Genomic DNA, 19350 nt, shown 5'->3' on the forward strand with positions numbered 1-19350 from the left:
GGAAGAGGAGCAACTGGGACAAATCCGGTGCCCTGACCGGGGCTAGAACCCGGTGTGCTGGCGCCGCAGGTGGAGCATTAGCCTATTGAGCCATGGCGCTGGCCAAACCAAATCTTTAAAAAAAAAAAAAAAAAAAAAGATCTTCTTCTCTGGGTCAATGTTGTTTTAAGTCCCAGATGCTCTACTTTTTTTTTTTTTTTTTTTTTTTTTGACAGGCAGAGTGGACAGTGAGAGAGAGAGAGAGACAGAGAGAAAGGTCTTCCTTTGCCGTTGGTTCACCCTCTAATGGCCGCCGCGGTAGCGCGCTGCGGCTGGCGCACCGCGCTGTTCCGATGGCAGGAGCCAGGTGCTTCTCCTGGTCTCCCATGGGGTGCAGAGCCCAAACACTTGGGCCATCCTCCACTGCACTCCCTGGCCACAGCAGAGAGCTGGCCTGGAAGAGGGGCAACCGGGACAGGATCGGTGCCCCGACCGGGACTAGAACCCGGTGTGCCGGCGCCGCAAGGCGGAGGATTAGCCTGTTGAGCCAGGGCGCCGGCCTACTTTTTTTTTTTTTGGACAGGCTGAGTGGACAGTGAGAGAGAGAGAGACAGAGAGAAAGGTCTTCCTTTGCTGTTGGTTCACCCTCCAATGGCCGGCGCACCGCGCTGATCCGAAGCCAGGAGCCAGGTGCTTCTCCTGGTCTCCCTTGGGGTGCAGGGCCCAAGGACTTGGGCCATCCTCCACTGCACTCCTGGGCCACAGCAGAGAGCTGGCCTGGAAGAGGGGCAACCAGGACAGAATCCGGCGCCCGGACTGGGACTAGAACCCAGTGTGCTGTCGCCACAGGCGGAGGATTAGCCTATTGAGCCGCAGCACCGGCCCGGATGCTCTACTTCTGATCCAGCTCCCTGCTAATGTGCCTAGGAAAGCAGTGGAAGATGGCCTAAGTCCTTGGGTGCCTGCACCTTTGTGGGAGACCCAGATGGAATTCCTGGCTCCTGACTTTGTCCTGGCACAACCCATTGCAGCCATTCGGGGAGTAAGTCAGTGAATGGAGGATCTCTTTCTCTTCCTCTGTCTTTCCTTCTCTTTAACTCTGCCTTTCAAATAACTAAAATTAGAAAATCTTGAAAAAAAAAAAAAGATCTTCTCTTTCCCTCATCTCACCTCTTCTTAGTACCTCCTATTTCGCTTTATCCCCTGTGTCCATGGTCCATCTGGCATTAACCTCTGGTATATATTTATTTATTGAAAATATTTTATTGACTTATTTAAGAGGTATAGTTATATGCAGCAAGAGGGAGAGACAGAGAGGTCTTCCATCAGCTTGTTTACTCCCCAAATGGCCACAATGACCAGAGCTGAGCTAATCCAAAGCCAGGAGCCTCTCCAGGGTCTCCCATGCTGGTGCAGGAGTCCAAGCATTTGGGCCATTTCCCATTGCTTTCCCAAGCCATAGCAGAGACCTGGATCAGAAGAGGAGCAGGCCGGCGCCACGGCTCAACAGGCTAATCCTCTGCCTGTGGCACCAGCACACCGGTTTCTAATCCCGGTCCGGGCGCCGGATTCTGTCCTGGTTGCCCCTCTTCCAGGCCAGCTCTCTGCTGTGGCCAGGGAGTGCAGTGGAGGATGGCCCAAGTGTTTAGGCCCTGCACTCCATGGGAGACCGGGTTAAGCACCTGGCTCCTGCCTTCGGATCAGCACGGTGCGCCGGCTGCACCGTGGCGGCCATTGGAGGGTGAACCAATGGCAAAGGAAGACCTTTCTTTCTGTCTCCTCTCACTGTCCACTCAGCCTGTCCAAAAAAAAAAAAAAAAAAAGAGGAGCAGCCGGGGGCACGAGCTGGCACCGATATGGGATGCTGGTGCTGCAGGCAGAGGATTAACCTGCAGGCAGAGGATTAACCTAAGGCACCACAGCACCAGCCCTACATTTGGTATTTAAAAATACTTCGGGTGGGCACCGTGGCTGTGGCTCACTTGGTTAATCCTCCACCTGTGGCGCTGGCATCCCATATGGGCGCCAGGTTCTAGTCCGGGTCGGGGCGCTGGATTCCGTCCCAGTTGCCCCTCTTCCAGGCCAGCTCTCTGCTGTGGCCCGGGAGTGCAGTGGAGGATGGCCCAAGTGCTTGGGCCCTGCACCTGTGTGGGAGAGGGAGACCAAGGAGGAAGCACCTGGCTCCTGGCTTCGGATTGGCGCAGCGCGCCAGCTGTAGCGGCCATTTTTGGGGTGAACCAACAGCAAAGGAAGACCTTTCTCTCTTTCTCTCTCTGTCTAAAATTCTACTTGTCAAATAAATAAATAAAGATACTGAAATGCCTCTGAATTGATCACTTTAACATGTTTAACTTTTAGGCCTGCATTGTGGTACCTGCAACACTCACATCCCAAAAGAGCACTACTTGGAGTCCCAGCTGCTTCCCTTCCCATCCAGCTCCCTGCTAATGCACCTAGGAAACCAGTGGAAGATGGGCTGAGTTCTTGGGCCCAGCCATTGTGACCATTTGGGGAATGAACCAGCAGAGGGAAGATCTGTCTTTCCTTATCTCTCCTCTCTCTCTAACTCTGCCTTTCAAAAATGTTTAATTTTGTCGTGTAAATTTCACCTCAGAAACAAAGAAAGCTGGCTGCTTAGATTCATTCATTCAAATCAGCTAAGCCTCCCCTTCTCCAGGCCATTGTCAGTTAGATCAGGATGGCCCACTCTCTACCACATTCCAGTTGTCAGGTGTCTGGAACTTTTCTTCCCATTTTAGCTTGCACCCAATTCCCAGAGCTGCTCTACAGATATTCTCTCCCTCCCCAAGTCTGATCCACACAAGAAGCAAGGCAGGAGTAGAGAAGTGGGTCAAGTGCTTGTTAGCTATGTGACCTAGGGCAAATTACCTAACTTACCTAAGTTTGATTCCTCCAGGAGTCAAAATCTTGCTACTCAACAGCATAGGGATGGTATTTCCTTGAAAGAAACTGGGTCACTAGCTAGGATGGGAATGGTGGTAGAGGGGCAATCTTTCCAGAGAAAGTGCGGCTAGAACTGAGGTGTTAGGAGGCGTTAACTAGTTCATAGGTGAAGAGAGAAGAGTGTTTTACAAGCAAGTTCTAATACATTAGCCTCTAGGGCCTCAGACTTCTTGCTTGTTCAGTGAAGAGAACACTACCGTCTTCCAAACGCCTTCATAAGTGGATGAGAGCACAGGTGTGAACCACCTAGCACAGTACCCGGCACACAGCCCACGCTCAACAAATGCCCTGCTTTTCCTACTCCCTTGCCTTCCACCTTCTGCATGGGAAATCTTGGAAAAGAGACCCTGCCATTCAGAGGAGGCAATGATCTTCACAGGAGAGGTTATCAGCTCAGCTGTCCACCCAAGTGATCTGGATCACCACGGAATCTGGTCAAGCTAGTTAGCTGGTATGAGTGGCCTCAGGGCACACTGTCACAGGATGGGGGGAGGCACATTTATGACAACATAGAGAAGGGGGTCAAAGCAAGCATTCCCCTCTCTTCCATACCATCTCAAATCGTCCAGCCAATTCAGCCCCCTCCTGACACTCTGGAGGCAAAGCAACCTTAGGAACAGCATAAAGGAGCTCAAGTCTGCTGAGCACTGATCACACAGCGGGTGCCAGGCGAGGTAACTGGGTATACCCAGTGTCCAGTTGATTCTCAGCCTTCAGGTACCGGTTACTGAGGGTACAGCTGAAGCTCAGGGCATGGTAATCAGCTGTCCCAGGTCATTCAGCTGGTGACAGCTAGGGACAGGCAGAGCTGGAACTCAAACCTAGGCATCCAGAGCAGAGCCCATGTTCTGTTGGTGAGTCCCCCTACTCCACTCTGTGGGGGAACACCAGGAGGAGGTGGGCTCAGGCAGGAGATGCTGTCAAGGACACACTCCCTGAGTGCGGACTGCTTCTGTCAAGTTCCTTTGTGTCCTGGTGGGGGCAGTGATGCGAAGAGCTGGGGGTGAGGAATCCACAATGCAGCACCTCCCCATTCTAAGCTCACAGGAAGGAGAGGGTCCCCAGTCCCCAGGCTGCACCTCCCCTTATTTCACGCTCCCTCAGCAAAAACCTAAGGTGCTAAGGGGTCTCAAACACTTCAGCCTTCACTTCTGCGACCATCCCCCAAACAAACAAGCCAGCTATGCAGATTCCGGGCTACAATGAGGGAACCAAACAGCCCTGTCCACCAAGCCCCCCAAGTAACAAAGGGGAAGACTCCTACCAAGTGGCCCCAGGGAGGGGACACTAGCCTGGGAGCCTGCCCTGAAGTTTAACAGAAAGCCAGCAGCTGGGGACCCCTAGGCAGATCCCCACCCCTCCCTCCTCCCGGCTAATAGGTATTTCCTGTTTGTGAGGCAGCTAAGGCTGGGCTTTTGGAAGGGATGGAGATGGAGCCCCTCCCTTCCTAGGCTGGCTAGGGGAGTCCTTGAGGAGAGCCTGAAGGTTGGGAGGCTCCTCCCTGGGGAAGCCTTGCTTCTAACGTGGGCCCTCAGATCCTCTCTCCCCACCCCCAACCCCCTTGGCCTCTGCCCCTAAGGGTTGGGGGCAATGGAGGGGTCGGCTTCCTGTAGTCTCCAAAGCCCTCAAAAGAGCAGCTTCCAGGCACGGGGGCGGAGGCGGGGTGGGGTGTGGAAGGCGCCGAGGCTGGAAGGAGGAAGGGGGGGAAGGGAGGAGAGTCTTGACTGATGCGTCAGAGCCTGTGAGGGGGAAGGATGCCTGCTCTCCCCCTCCCCAGTCCAGCCAGGTGGTCATTCCGCAGCCCCCTCCCCCCAGCAAAACGCGGATCCCAAGCCTTTGGGCGGGGGGAGGGCGGGAACCCCACTTAATTAACCCTTTTAGTTCTAGTCCCAACTGGTTTAGCAGGCAAGGGAGGAGTGGTTAATTTGGAGGGGGGGTGAGTTGCAGGGTTGCTGCAGAAAATTAGGATAGTGTTTCTCTCCCAAACCAGCCTGGGGTAGGGGTGCACAAAAAGGGGTCTCCGCAGAGAGCAAGGGCCGGTGATCATTGGTCCCTTTTCCCCTCCCGGAACGCGGCCTGGGGTGGAGAGAGCTACACCTCACTGCCCACCCTGGCTCCGCCTCCCCAGCCCCGGCTCCCGCGCCGGCTCAGCCACGCTCCCAACCCGGCGGCACCCGGAGGACAGACACCGAAAGTGAGGCTTCGCCTCCCATCCCCCCCTCCACACCGTCCTCCCCTTCTGGGGTCTCTGCCTCCGTCTCCTTTTTTAAAAGCTGCGTCACATGCATGCCGTTCGCTGAGCGCTCCGGGGCCCTCGCCGCCCGCCCGCCGCGCGGCGCACGCACGTCGTCGCTCGCAGCGCGCTCGCCCGGGTCACTTTGACACGGCTCTCCCCTCCCACTAGCAGGACAATTAGCATATTAATAAAGCCCGGCCCAGCCCGCCGGGGGCTGGAGAACCGGCGCCAGCGAGAGGCGAGCGCGAGCGCGAGGACGCGGGCGCGGGCGCGAGCGCGGGCGGGGGAGCGGCGGCGGCGGCGGCGGCTGCGGGGAGGGCGGCGGCGAGGGCGGCGGCGAGGGCGGCGGGAGCGCACAGACACGCACACGCACACGCGCACACACGGACACACACTCCGGGGACGCACGCCCGCGCGCACACACGCAGCGGCAGCTCGCCTTCCTGCCTGGCTTCCTTCCTGTCTGCTCGGCGCCTGACAGGCCCCTCGCTGCAGCCAGGGGCCGCCCGCACCGGGCAGAGGCCGGGTCGGGCCGGCGGCGAGGGCAGCGGGGGCCGCGGGCGGCGGCGGCGGCTCATGCCCGGCCTGTCCCCCCGCGAGGGGCGGGCACCGTGACTCGGCTGGGCCCCCAGCGGCGGGCGATGTGAAGATGTCAGTGGGCTGTGCCTGTCCTGGTGAGTGGGGCGCGCGGTCGCCTGGCCCCTCCCTTCCTGGCCCTCCCCGCGGACCCCTCACCCCTTGGTTGGCGAGAACTTGTGTGGGGGTCGTCAATGGGATGGGGGAGGTTGGGGCTATATGGGGTCCGCTGGGGGGGTTTTCCCCTACCGTGTAAAGGCGCACCCGCCCAGAGGCGTTGGGAGGGGGCACAGAGGCTAGCTTATGTGTATGTGTTTTTCTGGGGGGGGGAAGCTAATTGGGGAGGGGTTGGGGGGACTGAAATTCCCAGAATTCCAGGGTGTTAGCCAATCACAAGTGACTCTGGACTTTTGACCCCCCCCTTAGGTCATCATAGAGTTGTGATTGGCTGGTTTGGGGTGCCCCCCCTTCCCTGCTGCCTATTGCCTCTTACATATTCTGTGACACCCCCTTCAGGCTGTTTCCAAGGACCTGTTTTGGGGGAGAGTTTACGGGGGCCCATCTTGCCCCCCTCCAACTTTGCCTGCCTGTTGCCAGGGAAGGTTGTCCCTCTTGAGGGGCAGGAGGTATTCCTTGGAGGGTGCCTGATAATTGGGCCCTTGGGTCTGGCATCTCTGCCCTAGTGGGAGGGGGAATGTGACAGCCCCAGGAAAACTAGGAAATAGAGTGATTGGTGGAGAGTTAAGTTGGGGAGAGCAGCGCTTGACCCCAAAGTGAGAACTTGCAGAGTTCACATTCCTGCCTCCCTAAGACCTTTCAGCTCTCCCAGGGGCAGTGCTTTTTCCTGGAGGGGGAGGAAAGACAGAAGCCATGTGACTGGGAGAGGTGTTCCACGCAGGGTCCTCAGATTGGTCCTCCTGCTCCGGGCTGGCATCAGCTTCCTCCAGGAAGGCAGCCTCACTGAATCTAGCCCCTCCAGATGCTGGTTCTCTGAGAGGCCTGTATTCCCCAACTGGACCCCACCCCCAAATACACACAAACACAGCCACACATCCCCAGGGAAGCTGCCAGTGTGGAAGCTTCCTTGGCAATCACGTGACCCGGGCTGGGCCGGGCTGGGCTGGGCACACACCAAGGGCCTGCTGAGGCTGACATTTAAGGGGCACAGGGCCGCAGAGGGAGGGCTAAGAGAGTCTAAGGATCCTGGAATATCCCAGTGTGGAAGCAGCTGACTCCTGCTATAGAGAGTGGGAGAGAGAAGGAAGAACTGGCCAAGCTGGAATCCTGCCTTGCTCTACCACCCTTCCTCCTAGGAGCTGGGTGTGCATGCTTTGAGTATTTTCTTCCTTCTAATTGCCCCATGCTGGGCAGTACCCCATTCATATCCATGCATGCTCTCAGGCCATCCTGGGTCCTGACCCTCCATCTCCACACAGGAGCAAAGCACAAACTAAGACTGAGCAAACTAGAGGACTGAGTCTTCGGTTTTGATTCTTAGATGGGGCAGGGGGTGTGTACAGAGGGTTTTCAGGCTGGAGGCGGTTGGAAGGTTGGTTCTGAAGTTGGGACAAGGTGCCTGGGTCCAGTGGGAAGACAGGGAAAGTTTCTTACTCTGGGGGCGGCAGCATGGGGACAGGAAGAAGACCTGCGCGCAGGGGTGTGCCATGGGTGGGGGAGGGGCACAAGTTCAGACATTGCCCCCAAAAGGCATATTGTTTTTGTGTGTCTTGGTGGACTGGCTGAGGGAGAGGAGGCAAAAGATGGCAAAGAGTGAGGACTGTTCCTCCTGACCATGGAGAAGTGTGATGGGTTAACAGCACAGAGGATGGACTGAGGTTAGGCTTCAAGGAGAGCCACACGGGAAGAGCTTGCCAAGAGTGGCGTGGAGGTAGGGAATGGTAGGAGTTGGGGTAAGAGAGGGGATCATTCTAGCATGGGTGGTCAGGAGCCACACAAGTATGCAAGGGCATCGTGGCTGGATTAGCAGTTCAAGCCCAGAGACTCCCCCGCCTTGAGCTGCCCTGGGGTGAGGGCCGAGGTGCCCTGGCAGGTCGCCTGCCTGCCTGCTTGCCTGCCTGCCTGCCTGCCTGAGTCTCTCCTTTGTGCTCTGCTGTCTCCCGGGCTCCTCCTCCTCCCCCAGCCCGGCAGAGACAGCACATGCCCCACACATGTGACTGAGGGAAGCCAGAGCACACGCAGACCCACACACATGCACACACAGAAATACCAGAAGATACACACATACACGCACCCCTAGCTCCCATAGTGCTCCTGTGGTGGAAGCCACTTCTGGGGCTGAAAGGGCCAGAAGCAGGGAGAACCTCTGCTAAGGGGCATCGCCCTGGGCAGGATGCTGAGAGGGCCAGGCCCGCCTGGGGCAGCATGTGGCTCAGAAGGGTTAAGGCAGGGAGGAGTAGGGGGAGGGGAGGAGGCAGCAGTGGTGGCGGCTGGGAGCCAGGAGAGGAGGATGGCAGAGCGCCAGGCCAACGGGAGGCCGGGCACAGACAAAGGAAGGGGGGCAGGCACACTGGAGGCCTGGGTCAGGGGCCCGGGCAGGGGGCAGTGCTTGTACCTCATCCTGTGGGCTGGGGCGGCTGCTGTCATTTGAGTCCCACCTCCAGGAGGAGTGCTCTGTCTTCTCTCCCTCCTCACCTTTGTCATTCTTGGCTGCTCCCTGCCACCACCAATTTTAGGTCCTTCTAACTCAAGACTTGCGCGCTCAAGCTGGACCTGTTCTGAGCCCCTGTGCACCAGGGAAACTGGCTCAGATCAGGCGCAGGCTTGCTAGAGAAGGGGACGAGGTACGGGCCTGTGTGGGTGGTAGGCCGGAGTCTTGAGACATCTTGGCGTTTCGGGGCCCTTCTTCCCCACAGTGAGACAGGAGGGCCCTTGTGTGAACAGGCGGGCTGGGTGGGGGTTCTGAGCTCTGGGCTAGGGGCAGACTCCCAGAGCACAGACCCAACCCCCTTCCCCATGTGGACAGTCCTTTGAGGCCTGGAGGAGGAGGGGGAGGAATGGCTGCAGTGCCCCAGGGCCAGTGAATCTAGTAGGGCTGAAAGTCCAGAGTTGCAGCCTCCAGCCCTCCTGTGTCCCTGCCTTCTAGACAAGTAAGGATGTTTGGCCCTGTGTACTGTAAGGAGTTCTCCAGGGACTGCCTGGAGAACACAGCTTGCGAAGTGATGGGGATTGCCCTGTTGGTGGAGTGTTGGAGAGCTGGGCTGTAAACTTGGTAATCAGTGGTGATGTGGTAAGCCCTGGGGGCAGGATACATGTTGCAAGGTCTGGCTTGGGTTTCAATGTCATGGGTTTCAATAGGTTTGTGAAAAGTGGGGTCTCTGCTGTGGCCAGGATGTGATGGGAAATAGTATGTAGGTTTCAGGAAGGGAGGTTTATGGAGTAAGTTCCAGTATAACAGACGGTCAGGGTATGTGTGTGATAGTCTGTCCTGGGTTATGGGGGCATGAGACAGTTACGGTGTTACGGTGTGTATATTGGGGGTCAGAGCACATGTGTGTAACAGGTCCCAGTGTATGTGGAAGTCAGGGACTGACTGTGTGTGTGTCCCTGTCTGTGTCCTGAGGTGTATCACAGGTTGACAGGTGTATCAGGTACTGATTTATGTGAAAGTGAGGTCCGTTATCTGTGGAGGATATTCCCAGTGCTAGGGTGTGATGGTTGCACAACCGCTGTCCTTGGGATTGTATGCAAGTACCTGTGTGTGTGTATGTGTGTGTAGCAGAGGAGCAGGCACTAACATGGCAAAGAGGTAGGAAGTACCAGGGTCCCTTACCCCTGTGTTTGGTTGCCTTGTCCTGTGTGTCTAGGTAGTAGTCCTGGGCTGCCCCCACGTTTGAGAACTGCCCCCTGCCTTGGGATGCCCCTTGTCCGAATGGAGAACAGGCCTACCTCCGCTGACTCCTGTGCCCTCTCTGAGGCTTGAAGGGGCAAGTTTGCCTTCCCCAGCTGTGACACCACGTGGCTTCGGGGTGGTGGTGGTGGGGAGGGGGCTTCCCGTTAAGGTGAGCCCAAGCTGGGGCTTGGAACTTGTCTGGGTTGGGGCAGGGCAGCCCGGAGTGTCCCCTCCCAGCAATCGGTGTTTACAGGCTGAAGTCAGAATGTGTCTCTGTCAAAAATAGCCCCCGGAGCCTCCCCCCAGCTGCTCGGGGAGTTCCGCGGAGGAGCCCAGGGTGGCAGCCCAGGCCAGCCTTCTCCCAGAGCCCTCAGGGGAGAGGAGGGAGGAGAGACGGGGCGGGGTAGGGGGGAGGCTGGGGAGGCAGTTCGAAGACACTGGGAGTGTGCAGAGAGGAGAGCACCGTCCCCCTGCCCACGACTCTGGCTGCGCTTCGCCCCTGGCCCCCAGCAGGCCTCCCCTGCATCCAGGTCTCTTCCGGCCCAGTCCGTCCGTCCCCTGTCTCTCGCCGTCTCTGTCTCTCTTTTGTTTTTCTCAGCAGTCCCTCCCTCGCGCCCTCCCTCCCTCGCTCGCTCTTCCTCTTTCCTCGCGGGGAGGGGGCGGGGCCGGCGGGGCGGCTCCACCCTCCGCCCGCCCTGGGGCCTCATTCGGAGAGGAGCTCGGAGAGAGCGAGCGGGGAGGAGGAGGAGGAGGAGGAGGAGGAGAGGAGAGGAGAGGGAGGGAGGGAGAGAAAGGGAGAAAAGGCAGGCAGCCGGCGGGCGCTGCGTGTGTGTCTGAGTGTGCGAGTGAGTGTGGGTGCTGGGCCCTGCCTCTCCTGGTGCCCCCAGCGGAAGGGCCCGGTGGCCTGGGGAGGGCGGGCGGGCTGCTCGGAGGCAGAGGCAGCGAGAGGCGGCGGCGGGGAGAGCCGAGGAGGAGGAGGAGAGAGGAAAGAGCGGAGCAGCCATTGTTGAGGGAAACCTTGCAAACAAAGAAGGCTCCGGACTCCCCGCGGCCCCCCGCCCCCCAGGCCGGCCCCCTGGCCCCCAGCCCCCGGCCCAGTGGCCATTGTAACTTTCCCCCGGGGCTGTGGCCGCCGCGGGGCGGGCTAAGGCCGTGCGTGCGCGTCTTTGTGCGGCCGGCGGAGTGGAGCTCCCAGCCAGGCCTGCCTGTCCCACTCGGGACATGAGCGGCTGAAGTTGGCCCCCCTCAGTCCTCACCCCTGCCAGGGCCCCCTGGGCTCCCAGCCGCTCCCCGCACCTCTCCTGGCCCCTCAGTTCTCCCAGGTAAGTCTGGGCACCCTGCAAGCCTGTTGGGGGTGGGCGGAAGGCCCTCAGTCCGGCCCTGGCCTGGGAGAGGTGCCCCAGCTCAAGAGGCCAGGGCTCTCTGGCCTGCTGACCCACCCACCGGCAGCCGCCCCCCCAACGAAGGGAGGGGGCTTGCCCTCAGGTCTGGCTGGTTACCATGGAAATGCCCAGCTGTAAGAACCCCCCCATCAGCCCCAGGATGTAGCACAGTCTTGAGAAAACTTTACTAGTTTGGGCTCTTGGTCTCCTTTCCCCCCTCCTAAATTAGACTCCCAGATGGCTAGGGTGGGGGAACAGGCCCACTCCTGGGTTGGAGGACACATCCCCTTCACCCCCACCCCCAGCTTGTTCCCTCTACCCCTGCTACTGGGGACAGGCAGCAACAGGGACAGATGGTCTGGGTGATGTCCCTCCCCTTCTCTTCTCACTCCCAAGCTCTTGTGCTGGGGCTACTGGGAGTTGCTGTGGCTCAGGAGAGCTGCTGAGCTTGTTTGTGTCCATTCACTGGGGGTGTAAATAGAGACCCCAGAACCTTGGACTTCAGCTCTAGAAGCTAATACCCAGTCCCAGGCAGTGCCTGTCCCTTCTTGAGAGAGAGGGAGAGAGAGGAACTTGGGCTGTGAGACTTTTCTGGAACTGGGGAGGAAGGAACCCAGGTGTCCTGCTTCTCTTCTCTTCAGGATCTCGAGTTGACACATCTCTTCTAGTGGACTCTGCACTCGGGGTGGTGGTAGTTATGCTGTGGGGGAAAGGATCCCCTAATTATGGGAGGAGATCCAGATGGGAGAGTGCAGACTCTGGGTTCATTGCCCAGGCCTGGCTTCTGGTGGGCTGTGTGAACTTGGGTTTCCTGCGTGGCAGTAATCTACCTTGGCGGCTGGGTGGGGGCCGTCTCTGCCGAGACACAGGTTCGGTCCAGACTGGCATGTGGAGGCAGTGCGAGCTGTACTTGGACCATGTGGATGTAGCCTGCACTGTGCTTGCACAGGGTGAGGGCCTATTGAGGCTCCCAAATCCTGCCTGGGGCTGCTGGGTTCCAGCCCTTGGTAGGCGTGTTGGGGCGAGATGAGGGTGGAAGCCTGCTAGGCAGGATGAGGCACACGCATGTGCAGGCACACACATGTGCAGGCACACACAGGCTCTGACTCCTGGCACCTTCAGGGACTGTGCTGTCTAGGCCCCTCTGGGACCCTCCTTTTGCCCACATTGTGAGGAGAGGGCCCTGGGGAGAGAGTTAAATGACACATGTTGGCACAGGGTCTTCCTTTGTCTCTTCCCCCCAAGGAACAACATAGGTTTTCTGTCTGTATTGGGGAGGGAGCTCACATTCTGCCAGTACAGCTACCCTTCCCAAAGCAGTCCAGATCTGGGGGCCTGTGGAAGTTGCTTAGACCAGGGCCAGAACCTATGGGGCGGTGCCTCAGTTTCCCTCTAGTTCTGGCAGGGGGTTAGCAGAGCAGCAGGAGCACCTGGCTCCTACCCAACAATGAACTGAACACTTTTTTCAGGCAGGAGATTGCTGGGAATTGTGTGCTGTTGGATGAAGAGGGGGCACGTACAGGTGCACAGACGCACAACAGAGACCCTTGTTTGGTTATCACTTGGCCTGCTGGACCTGGGATCCAGTGGAGGCGGCTCTGTCCCTCCCCCACTGCAAGTCTCAGGAGAGAAGGGGTTGAGGCTTTGGGTTTCTGGTTTGGAGACAGTACTCTACCCATGGTGGGTGTGAGGGTGGGGGCTGGGCTGATAAGGGAGTGGCCGTTGGTGGGGGAGGCTGAAGGCCCAACTGGTTATCTGGTGGGTGGCACCCAACAGGCACCCCCTCCCCCTTTATCTTCTCAGACCCTGGGCTTCTGAGACCCTGGAGGTGGAGGAGGGGCAGAGAGTACTTAAGACCCCTCCTTTCTCTTCCCCCACCTTGGTCTGTAGAGGGCAGTAAAGGGGTCAGATGTTTAGAAGTAGTACATGATATGGGAGTCCAAGGGATCTGGGCTCAAGTCCTAGCTTTGTGGGTTACCTGCTTTGCCTCATCTATAAAATGGGAATATTTCAGTCAACCCTGCTGCCTCACAAGGTGATTGGGATGCTTGAATGAAGCTATGTAGATAAAAACGGAGTGTGTCAAAATCAGATTCTAATGTTTGGATATATATTCTGTGATACTAACTTTCTTCCCAGTGTCAGTTCCTCTTCCGTCATCTGCGGCCCAGCAAAATGAAGAAATTGGGTTTTGAGTGTGAGATTAGGGCTGAGTACTCCTGGTTTCTCAATAAAACAAAGACCGAGACCAGATTTGTTAGAGGGAGACAGGTGCTTCCTAGAGTGCGTAGTCCCTTGTTGTAATCTGGGCAGGGGGCTCAGTAAACCCATCTTCATGGCCTGGCGGGCTCCCAGGAGAACTCCCAGGAGGCTCAGTGGGCTTTCCTTCCTTTCTAGGTTGCTCCTCCAAGTCGTTCAAGCTGTACTCGCCGAAGGAGCCCCCGAACGGCAACGCCTTCCCCCCCTTCCATCCCGGCACCATGCTAGATCGGGATGTAGGGTGAGTCTCTTGGCCACTTCCTTACCCTTCTCCAGGTGGGACCCTGCCTGGAGAGGGGAGGGAGTAACACCCCTCCCACCCCCCACCAAATAATTCCCGTCTTCCACCCCCATTCTCATAGCCTCTTCCCTTACACAGCCCAACTCCCATGTACCCGCCTACATACCTGGAGCCTGGGATTGGGTAAGTGGAGTCCAGCGTGGAGGGGGGTGTCTTCCATGGTAATGGGAGAGAGCAGACTTGGGGGGCAGTGAGAAGACTCTGCTCCTGCTGACCTCCGTCCTTTACTTCCCCAGGAGGCATACACCATATGGCAACCAAACTGACTACAGGATATTCGAGCTTAACAAACGGCTTCAGAACTGGACAGAGGTATGGCCAGAGGAAAGAGGGCTGGGAAGAGGTGAGCAATCCGGGCACTCCTGTGGGTTGCCCTGTGACACAGACACACAACCCCCCTCTGCGCTCCCTAGGAGTGTGACAATCTCTGGTGGGATGCTTTCACGACTGAGTTCTTTGAAGATGATGCCATGTTGACCATCACTTTCTGCCTGGAGGATGGACCAAAGAGATACAGTGAGTGACCTCCGGGGTTCCTGCTGTATAGTTTCTGGAAGTGCCAGGGGAGTCATCTGCCTGGGCCCTTTTGAGCTTCCTCTGTCTTGAAGAGTTTGTGTCCTCTCTACAGCTATTGGCCGGACCCTCATCCCACGCTACTTCCGCAGCATCTTTGAAGGGGGTGCCACGGAGCTGTACTATGTGCTTAAGCATCCCAAGGAGGCATTCCACAGCAACTTTGTGTCCCTTGACTGTGACCAGGGTAGCATGGTGACCCAGCACGGCAAACCCATGTTCACTCAGGTCAGCAACCCAGCTGCATGTGGGACCCCAAGACACCTGGGTTTGATTTCCTCTCTCCCAGCTTGTACTCACGGTTGTTCCCCAGGGAGGCATAATGGGCAGTGGCAAAGTGAGAAGGGAAGGCAGGCCTGCTGCAGCATTCAGCAGACGTTTCTTGAGCTTGAGTGCTTGAAGTTTTCTGGTCCCCGGTGGTATAGCGGTAAACAGAAGCCTGACCTTGGAGAGCTTGTCGCAGAGGGCCGTGTCACAAGCTGGGTAGGGAGAGGACAAGGATCTGTTAAGTTTTTCTGTTCTGTGTGTATGTGTGTGAGGGTCTTCAGAAAGTGCTTGAAAAATAGCTATTATGGATAAACTGGATTTCAAGTCTTTTTACACCAAAATAAATTTTAACCTTTAATCTCATTTTCCACAAACTTTTTGAAGTGCCCTTTTATTTATATTTATATACTCGTATGTGTCTTTGTGGAAGGGCCAAGGGTGTTAACACCTATAAAGGGGGTAGGGGCTACCCTAACAGTTAAGCACCCAGATTTATGAGCAGGCAGCTAAAATAGGTGCTTTGGAAACGTGGGAAAACTCTAGCAGGCATGTGTGTAGGTTCGGGGAGTGGGCAGGGTTGTGACAGGCCTGTCCCCCAGGTGTGCGTGGAGGGCCGGTTATACCTGGAGTTCATGTTTGACGACATGATGAGGATAAAGACGTGGCACTTCAGCATCCGGCAGCACCGGGAGCTCATCCCCCGCAGCATCCTTGCCATGCACGTGAGTGCAAGGGAGAAGGCAGGCAGCAGGAAGGGTTGGAACGGGGCCTGTTGTTTCCTGACGTGACCGCAGACGGGGTTCGGGCTTTCTCATTTGGAAAGCAGGTTCCGTAACAGCCCCAGTCCGTCTAAGGGGTGTCACGACGCTCAGATGATAGGACCTGAGTGGACACAACCCAGGTGCAGTGCCACTGTTCTGTCTTCCTCGCCCTCCAGGCCCAGGACCCCCAGATGTTGGATCAGCTGTCCAAAAACATCACGCGGTGTGGGCTGTCCAACTCCACTCTCAACTACCTCCGAGTGAGTCTCTGGTCACTCGTGTCTGCCCCGTGTCATTTGGTGTTGGCCCTGTGTCTCCCTCCTGACACGCCGCCTCCCGGTCTGCCCCCAGCTCTGTGTGATACTCGAGCCCATGCAGGAGCTCATGTCCCGCCACAAGACTTACAGCCTCAGCCCCCGAGACTGCCTCAAGACCTGCCTTTTCCAGAAGTGGCAGCGCATGGTCGCACCCCCCGGTGAGTGCCCCAGGCTGTGGCTTTGTCCCCCTGCCCCCTTCCTTGTTCCCGCCTTGCAAAACTGGGGTCAGGGTAGGAGCCAGACTGGAGAAAGGGCATCCAGGGCCCTTTCCGACCTGAACCTCCTTTCCCTGGAACAGCGGAACCCGCACGGCAGCAGCCCAGCAAGCGGCGGAAACGGAAGATGTCAGGGGGCAGCACCATGAGTTCGGGGGGTGGCAACACCAACAACAGCAACAGCAAGAAGAAGAGCCCGGCCAGCACCTTCGCCCTCTCCAGCCAGGTACCTGTAAGCATCTCGGCTTTCTTCTCTCTTCTGGGCTGCCCCACCACTCACCCCTGACCCTGGTCCGGGCCCGAGCTCACTAGCCGGCATAGAAGCAAAGGCAGTTTTCCCCGTGCACTCTGCCAGCATGGACAGACTTCTTTCACTGATGAGAACAGAGTCCTGGGCAGGCACACACTTGGCTGTGATCACACAGACTCGGCCATAGGAACGCAGGGCACAAGGGACGGAGACAGCCACAAGAACATACGGACTTTCAGGACCGATAGCTTGGAGCACGCAGACCATCAAACGCGCATGCACACACTCACGCACACACATGCACTGAGAGGACACGCAGACTTCAGTGTTTGCAGGCCTAGAACACATGCACGTGCACACAGTCCCCTCCCTCATGTTTATGATCTGCTCTCCTACGTGTGGACAGAAGTGTAGCGTCTCCCCTGAAAGCTGGGGGCAGTGGACTAGGGATCTAGGGGAGTAGACTGACTTCTCCCAGAATCTGATAGTCACGGGCTAAAGGCTGTGATGCTCTGGTGTCCTTCAGTGGGAAGGGTTCCGGGAGCTGAGGGTGTCAGAGCTCGGAGTTTGGGCTTTACATTTGGGTCCGAGGAGTGGGTGGGGAGGGTATTGAGCGTCCAGGGTGGGCACTGGGGCTCTGGGGGTATCTGCCGCCCTGGGTCGGGCGAGCCCCTGCCCCGATTATGTTTGGGGACCTCCGCCACTCTCAGGATGTGATGGTGGTGGGGGAGCCCACCCTGATGGGCGGGGAGTTCGGGGACGAGGACGAGAGGCTCATCACCCGTCTGGAGAACACCCAGTTTGACGCGGCCAACGGCATTGACGACGAGGACAGCTTTAACAACTCCCCTGCACTGGGCGCCAACAGCCCCTGGAACAGCAAGCCTCCGTCCAGCCAAGAAAGCAAATCGGAGAACCCCACGTCACAGGCCTCCCAGTGAAGGCCCTGCCGCGGCCACCCAGCACTCTGCCTGCCTGCCCCACCCCTCGCAGCCCCAGGGAGCAGAAGACAGAATGAAGAGACTGAGCATGGGCATCCTCCATTCACCCACTTCAGGGAGGAACTGGACTTGCTGGGGGCAGGTGCCAAGATTTGCCTCCCAGTGTCCCTGGGCTGGGCCTGGCCTCTGCAGAGCCTCTTGGGGGAAGGGGGTACTCAGGTGGATGCCTCTGTGGGCCCTGGGCCTCTGAGAAACATCCTGACCACCCCACCCCAGGGTGTTTGTCTCCATCGTCACTCCAAGCTCCGGGTTCCCTGTCCTCCTGACTTCACCCCCTTGAAGCCTTGGGTTGTCTGTACCCACAACTCTTAGGGACTCAAGAAGTTACACGGGGCTTGGCTGGATGCCCCTCCCCCTAGGCAGCTGGTAATTGAGGGGTAAAGCTCTGGGCTCCTCCTCCCTCTGCCACTTATCCCAGCTCCAAGTTTTTAAAAAAATATATTATTAAAAATGTAAGTTTAAAAAAAAAGTCATTCATGTCCCCCGTCTTCCCTCCTATTCAAAGCCCAGCTACCTCCCTACTCCCAGCAGATGGGGGTCCTGGGGCCCAGGTTGGGGTGAGGGGCGGGGAGGTGCGCAGACCATTTTTTTACAGTTTCAGAGCTTCAGACCAAGGAGACACTTTGCCATCTCTCTCCCCTTTCCCTCAGGAGTGCCTGGAGTTGGGGAAGACATGCTATGGCTAGGAGGGCCTTGGCAGCCATGTCTTCGTGACAGCCCCCTGCTCTGTCTCTCCCCAGCCTCCAGGACTCTGGCCTGTCCTCGTGCTCGTGCCCCACTCTGTCCCAGCTCGGCCCTCCACCCCTCATGGTGTGTAGTCTTCACAGTCCTCCACTACACAGCTGTCTTGGATGGGGGAGGCTGCCCGCTTAGGGAGTGTGGAGGGAAGGGAGCAGCCTTGTTTGTCGCTGTATTTTTTGTTCTGTCTCAGTCGGGCAGGCATGGAATGGGAGAGGGGCTCATCCACTCTCCTCCAGAACTCTCCCCAACCTCTCAACTGCATATTTAGGCCTACCCTGCCCTCATAGAGGGGAAAGAGCCGTAGAGGATGCCCTAGCTCTAAGCCCACCAGGGAGACATAGGCCCCTGTGCCCCCCAGCTGAGGTAGAGGGTCTTCATCTCCTGACATCCCCTCCCCCTCCTTCTTCAGGGAAAGAAGGAGGCAGCCAGAATCCTGAGCTGCATGTCTCGGTTAGACACGCAGAGGCTCAGGACTGGGGAGAGACCGAGAGCAGGGTCCAACGAAGCCACGCCCAGCTCTGGCTTTGCTGCCTTGTCCTGTGGCCAGTCCCAGGAAGTGTTAGCACCGCCTCTCTCCCCCTCTTCCCTCTGGAGTCTGCACTCCACCACACCCTGTTTCCTCCACTTTGGGAAGGGTGGTGGTGTGTCAGGAGCTGAGGGAAGGGGTGAGGAAGGTGGATGTCCCACCCAACTGTAATGCCTTTTTTTTTTTTTTTTTTTTTTTTTTTTTGGGCCATTTGAGTCATGTATGGTACTGATCAATAAAGAGACTTTTTGGTTTGAGAGTGTCCTGGTTGGTCATTGCCACCTAATAATGACTAGTCCAAGGCAGTCCCTCCTGCTCCTCCCATTTCATTTCCCCTTATTCTCGGAGTGGCCCTATTTGTACCTCTCCTTCACCCCACACCCTGAAGATTGTCTAAATGCCCTTGCCTGGCCCCAGCTCCCTCAAACGTTGGTTTCCCAGCCTCACTGGGGGCTTGCTCATCAGCCCCAGCTGTCACGAGGCTGCTGGCAGGGTTGGGTTTCTGAGCAGGAAAGGGGTCCTGTGTAGGAGGGGCTTGTGCTAGAGGGTCTAGGAGCAGTGAGAGGGCCTGGGAGACTGTTGTGGTTTGTGTTTCGTTTTTTAAGATTTATTTGAGGCCGGCGCCGCGGCTCACTAGGCTAATCCTCCGCCTTGCGGCGCTGGTACACCGGGTTCTAGTCCCAGTCGGGGCACCGATCCTGTCCCGGTTGCTCCTCTTCCAGGCCAGGTCTCTGCTATGGCCCGGGAGTGCAGTGGAGGATGGCCCAAGTGCTTGGGCCCTGCACCCCATGGGAAACCAGGAGAAGCACCGGCTCCTGCCATCGGATCAGTGCGGTGCGCCAGCCGCAGCGCGCCTACCGCGGCGGCCATTGGAGAGTGAACCAACGGCAAAGGAAGACCTTTCTCTCTGTCTATCTCTCACTGTCCACTCTGCCTGTCAAAAAAATAAATAAAAATAAAAGATTTATTTGAAAAGCAGAGAGGTCTTGCACCACTGGGTTCACTTGCCAAATGCCCATAGTAGCCAGGACTGGACCAGGCTGAAGCCAGGAGCCAGGAACTTCATTCAGGAACCCAAACAGTGGCTTAACCTGCTCTCCCACAATGCCCACTTCTCTTTTCTGCTTTTTGTTGGCAAGACTCCTACCCCTA

General features: G+C 57.5%; 1 protein-coding gene across 3 annotated transcripts; it reads left to right on the top strand.

Moving 5' to 3' along the window:
• Positions 1–5746: 5746 nt before the first annotated feature.
• Positions 5747–18404, top strand: LDB1 (LIM domain binding 1). Of its 3 annotated transcripts, none has more exons than XM_062214402.1 (11): positions 5747–5853; positions 13385–13487; positions 13626–13670; positions 13784–13859; positions 13961–14063; positions 14176–14348; positions 14987–15109; positions 15325–15408; positions 15500–15623; positions 15764–15912; positions 16641–18404. In XM_062214402.1, exons 1-11 carry the CDS (start codon positions 5829–5831, stop codon positions 16869–16871), a joined length of 1236 nt encoding a protein of 411 aa, XP_062070386.1. In that variant the 5' UTR covers positions 5747–5828; the 3' UTR covers positions 16872–18404. The 3 variants fall into 3 exon arrangements, with proteins under 3 accessions (XP_062070386.1, XP_062070387.1, XP_062070388.1); XM_062214403.1 differs by having other exon boundaries at positions 15764–15906; XM_062214404.1 differs by lacking the exon at positions 5747–5853 and adding an exon at positions 10835–10927 and having other exon boundaries at positions 16641–18403.
• The last annotated feature ends 946 nt before the right edge of the window (positions 18405–19350 follow it).

The sequence above is a fragment of the Lepus europaeus genome, chromosome 17 (assembly GCF_033115175.1).
Source record: "Lepus europaeus isolate LE1 chromosome 17, mLepTim1.pri, whole genome shotgun sequence".
Lineage (NCBI taxonomy): Eukaryota > Metazoa > Chordata > Mammalia > Lagomorpha > Leporidae > Lepus > Lepus europaeus.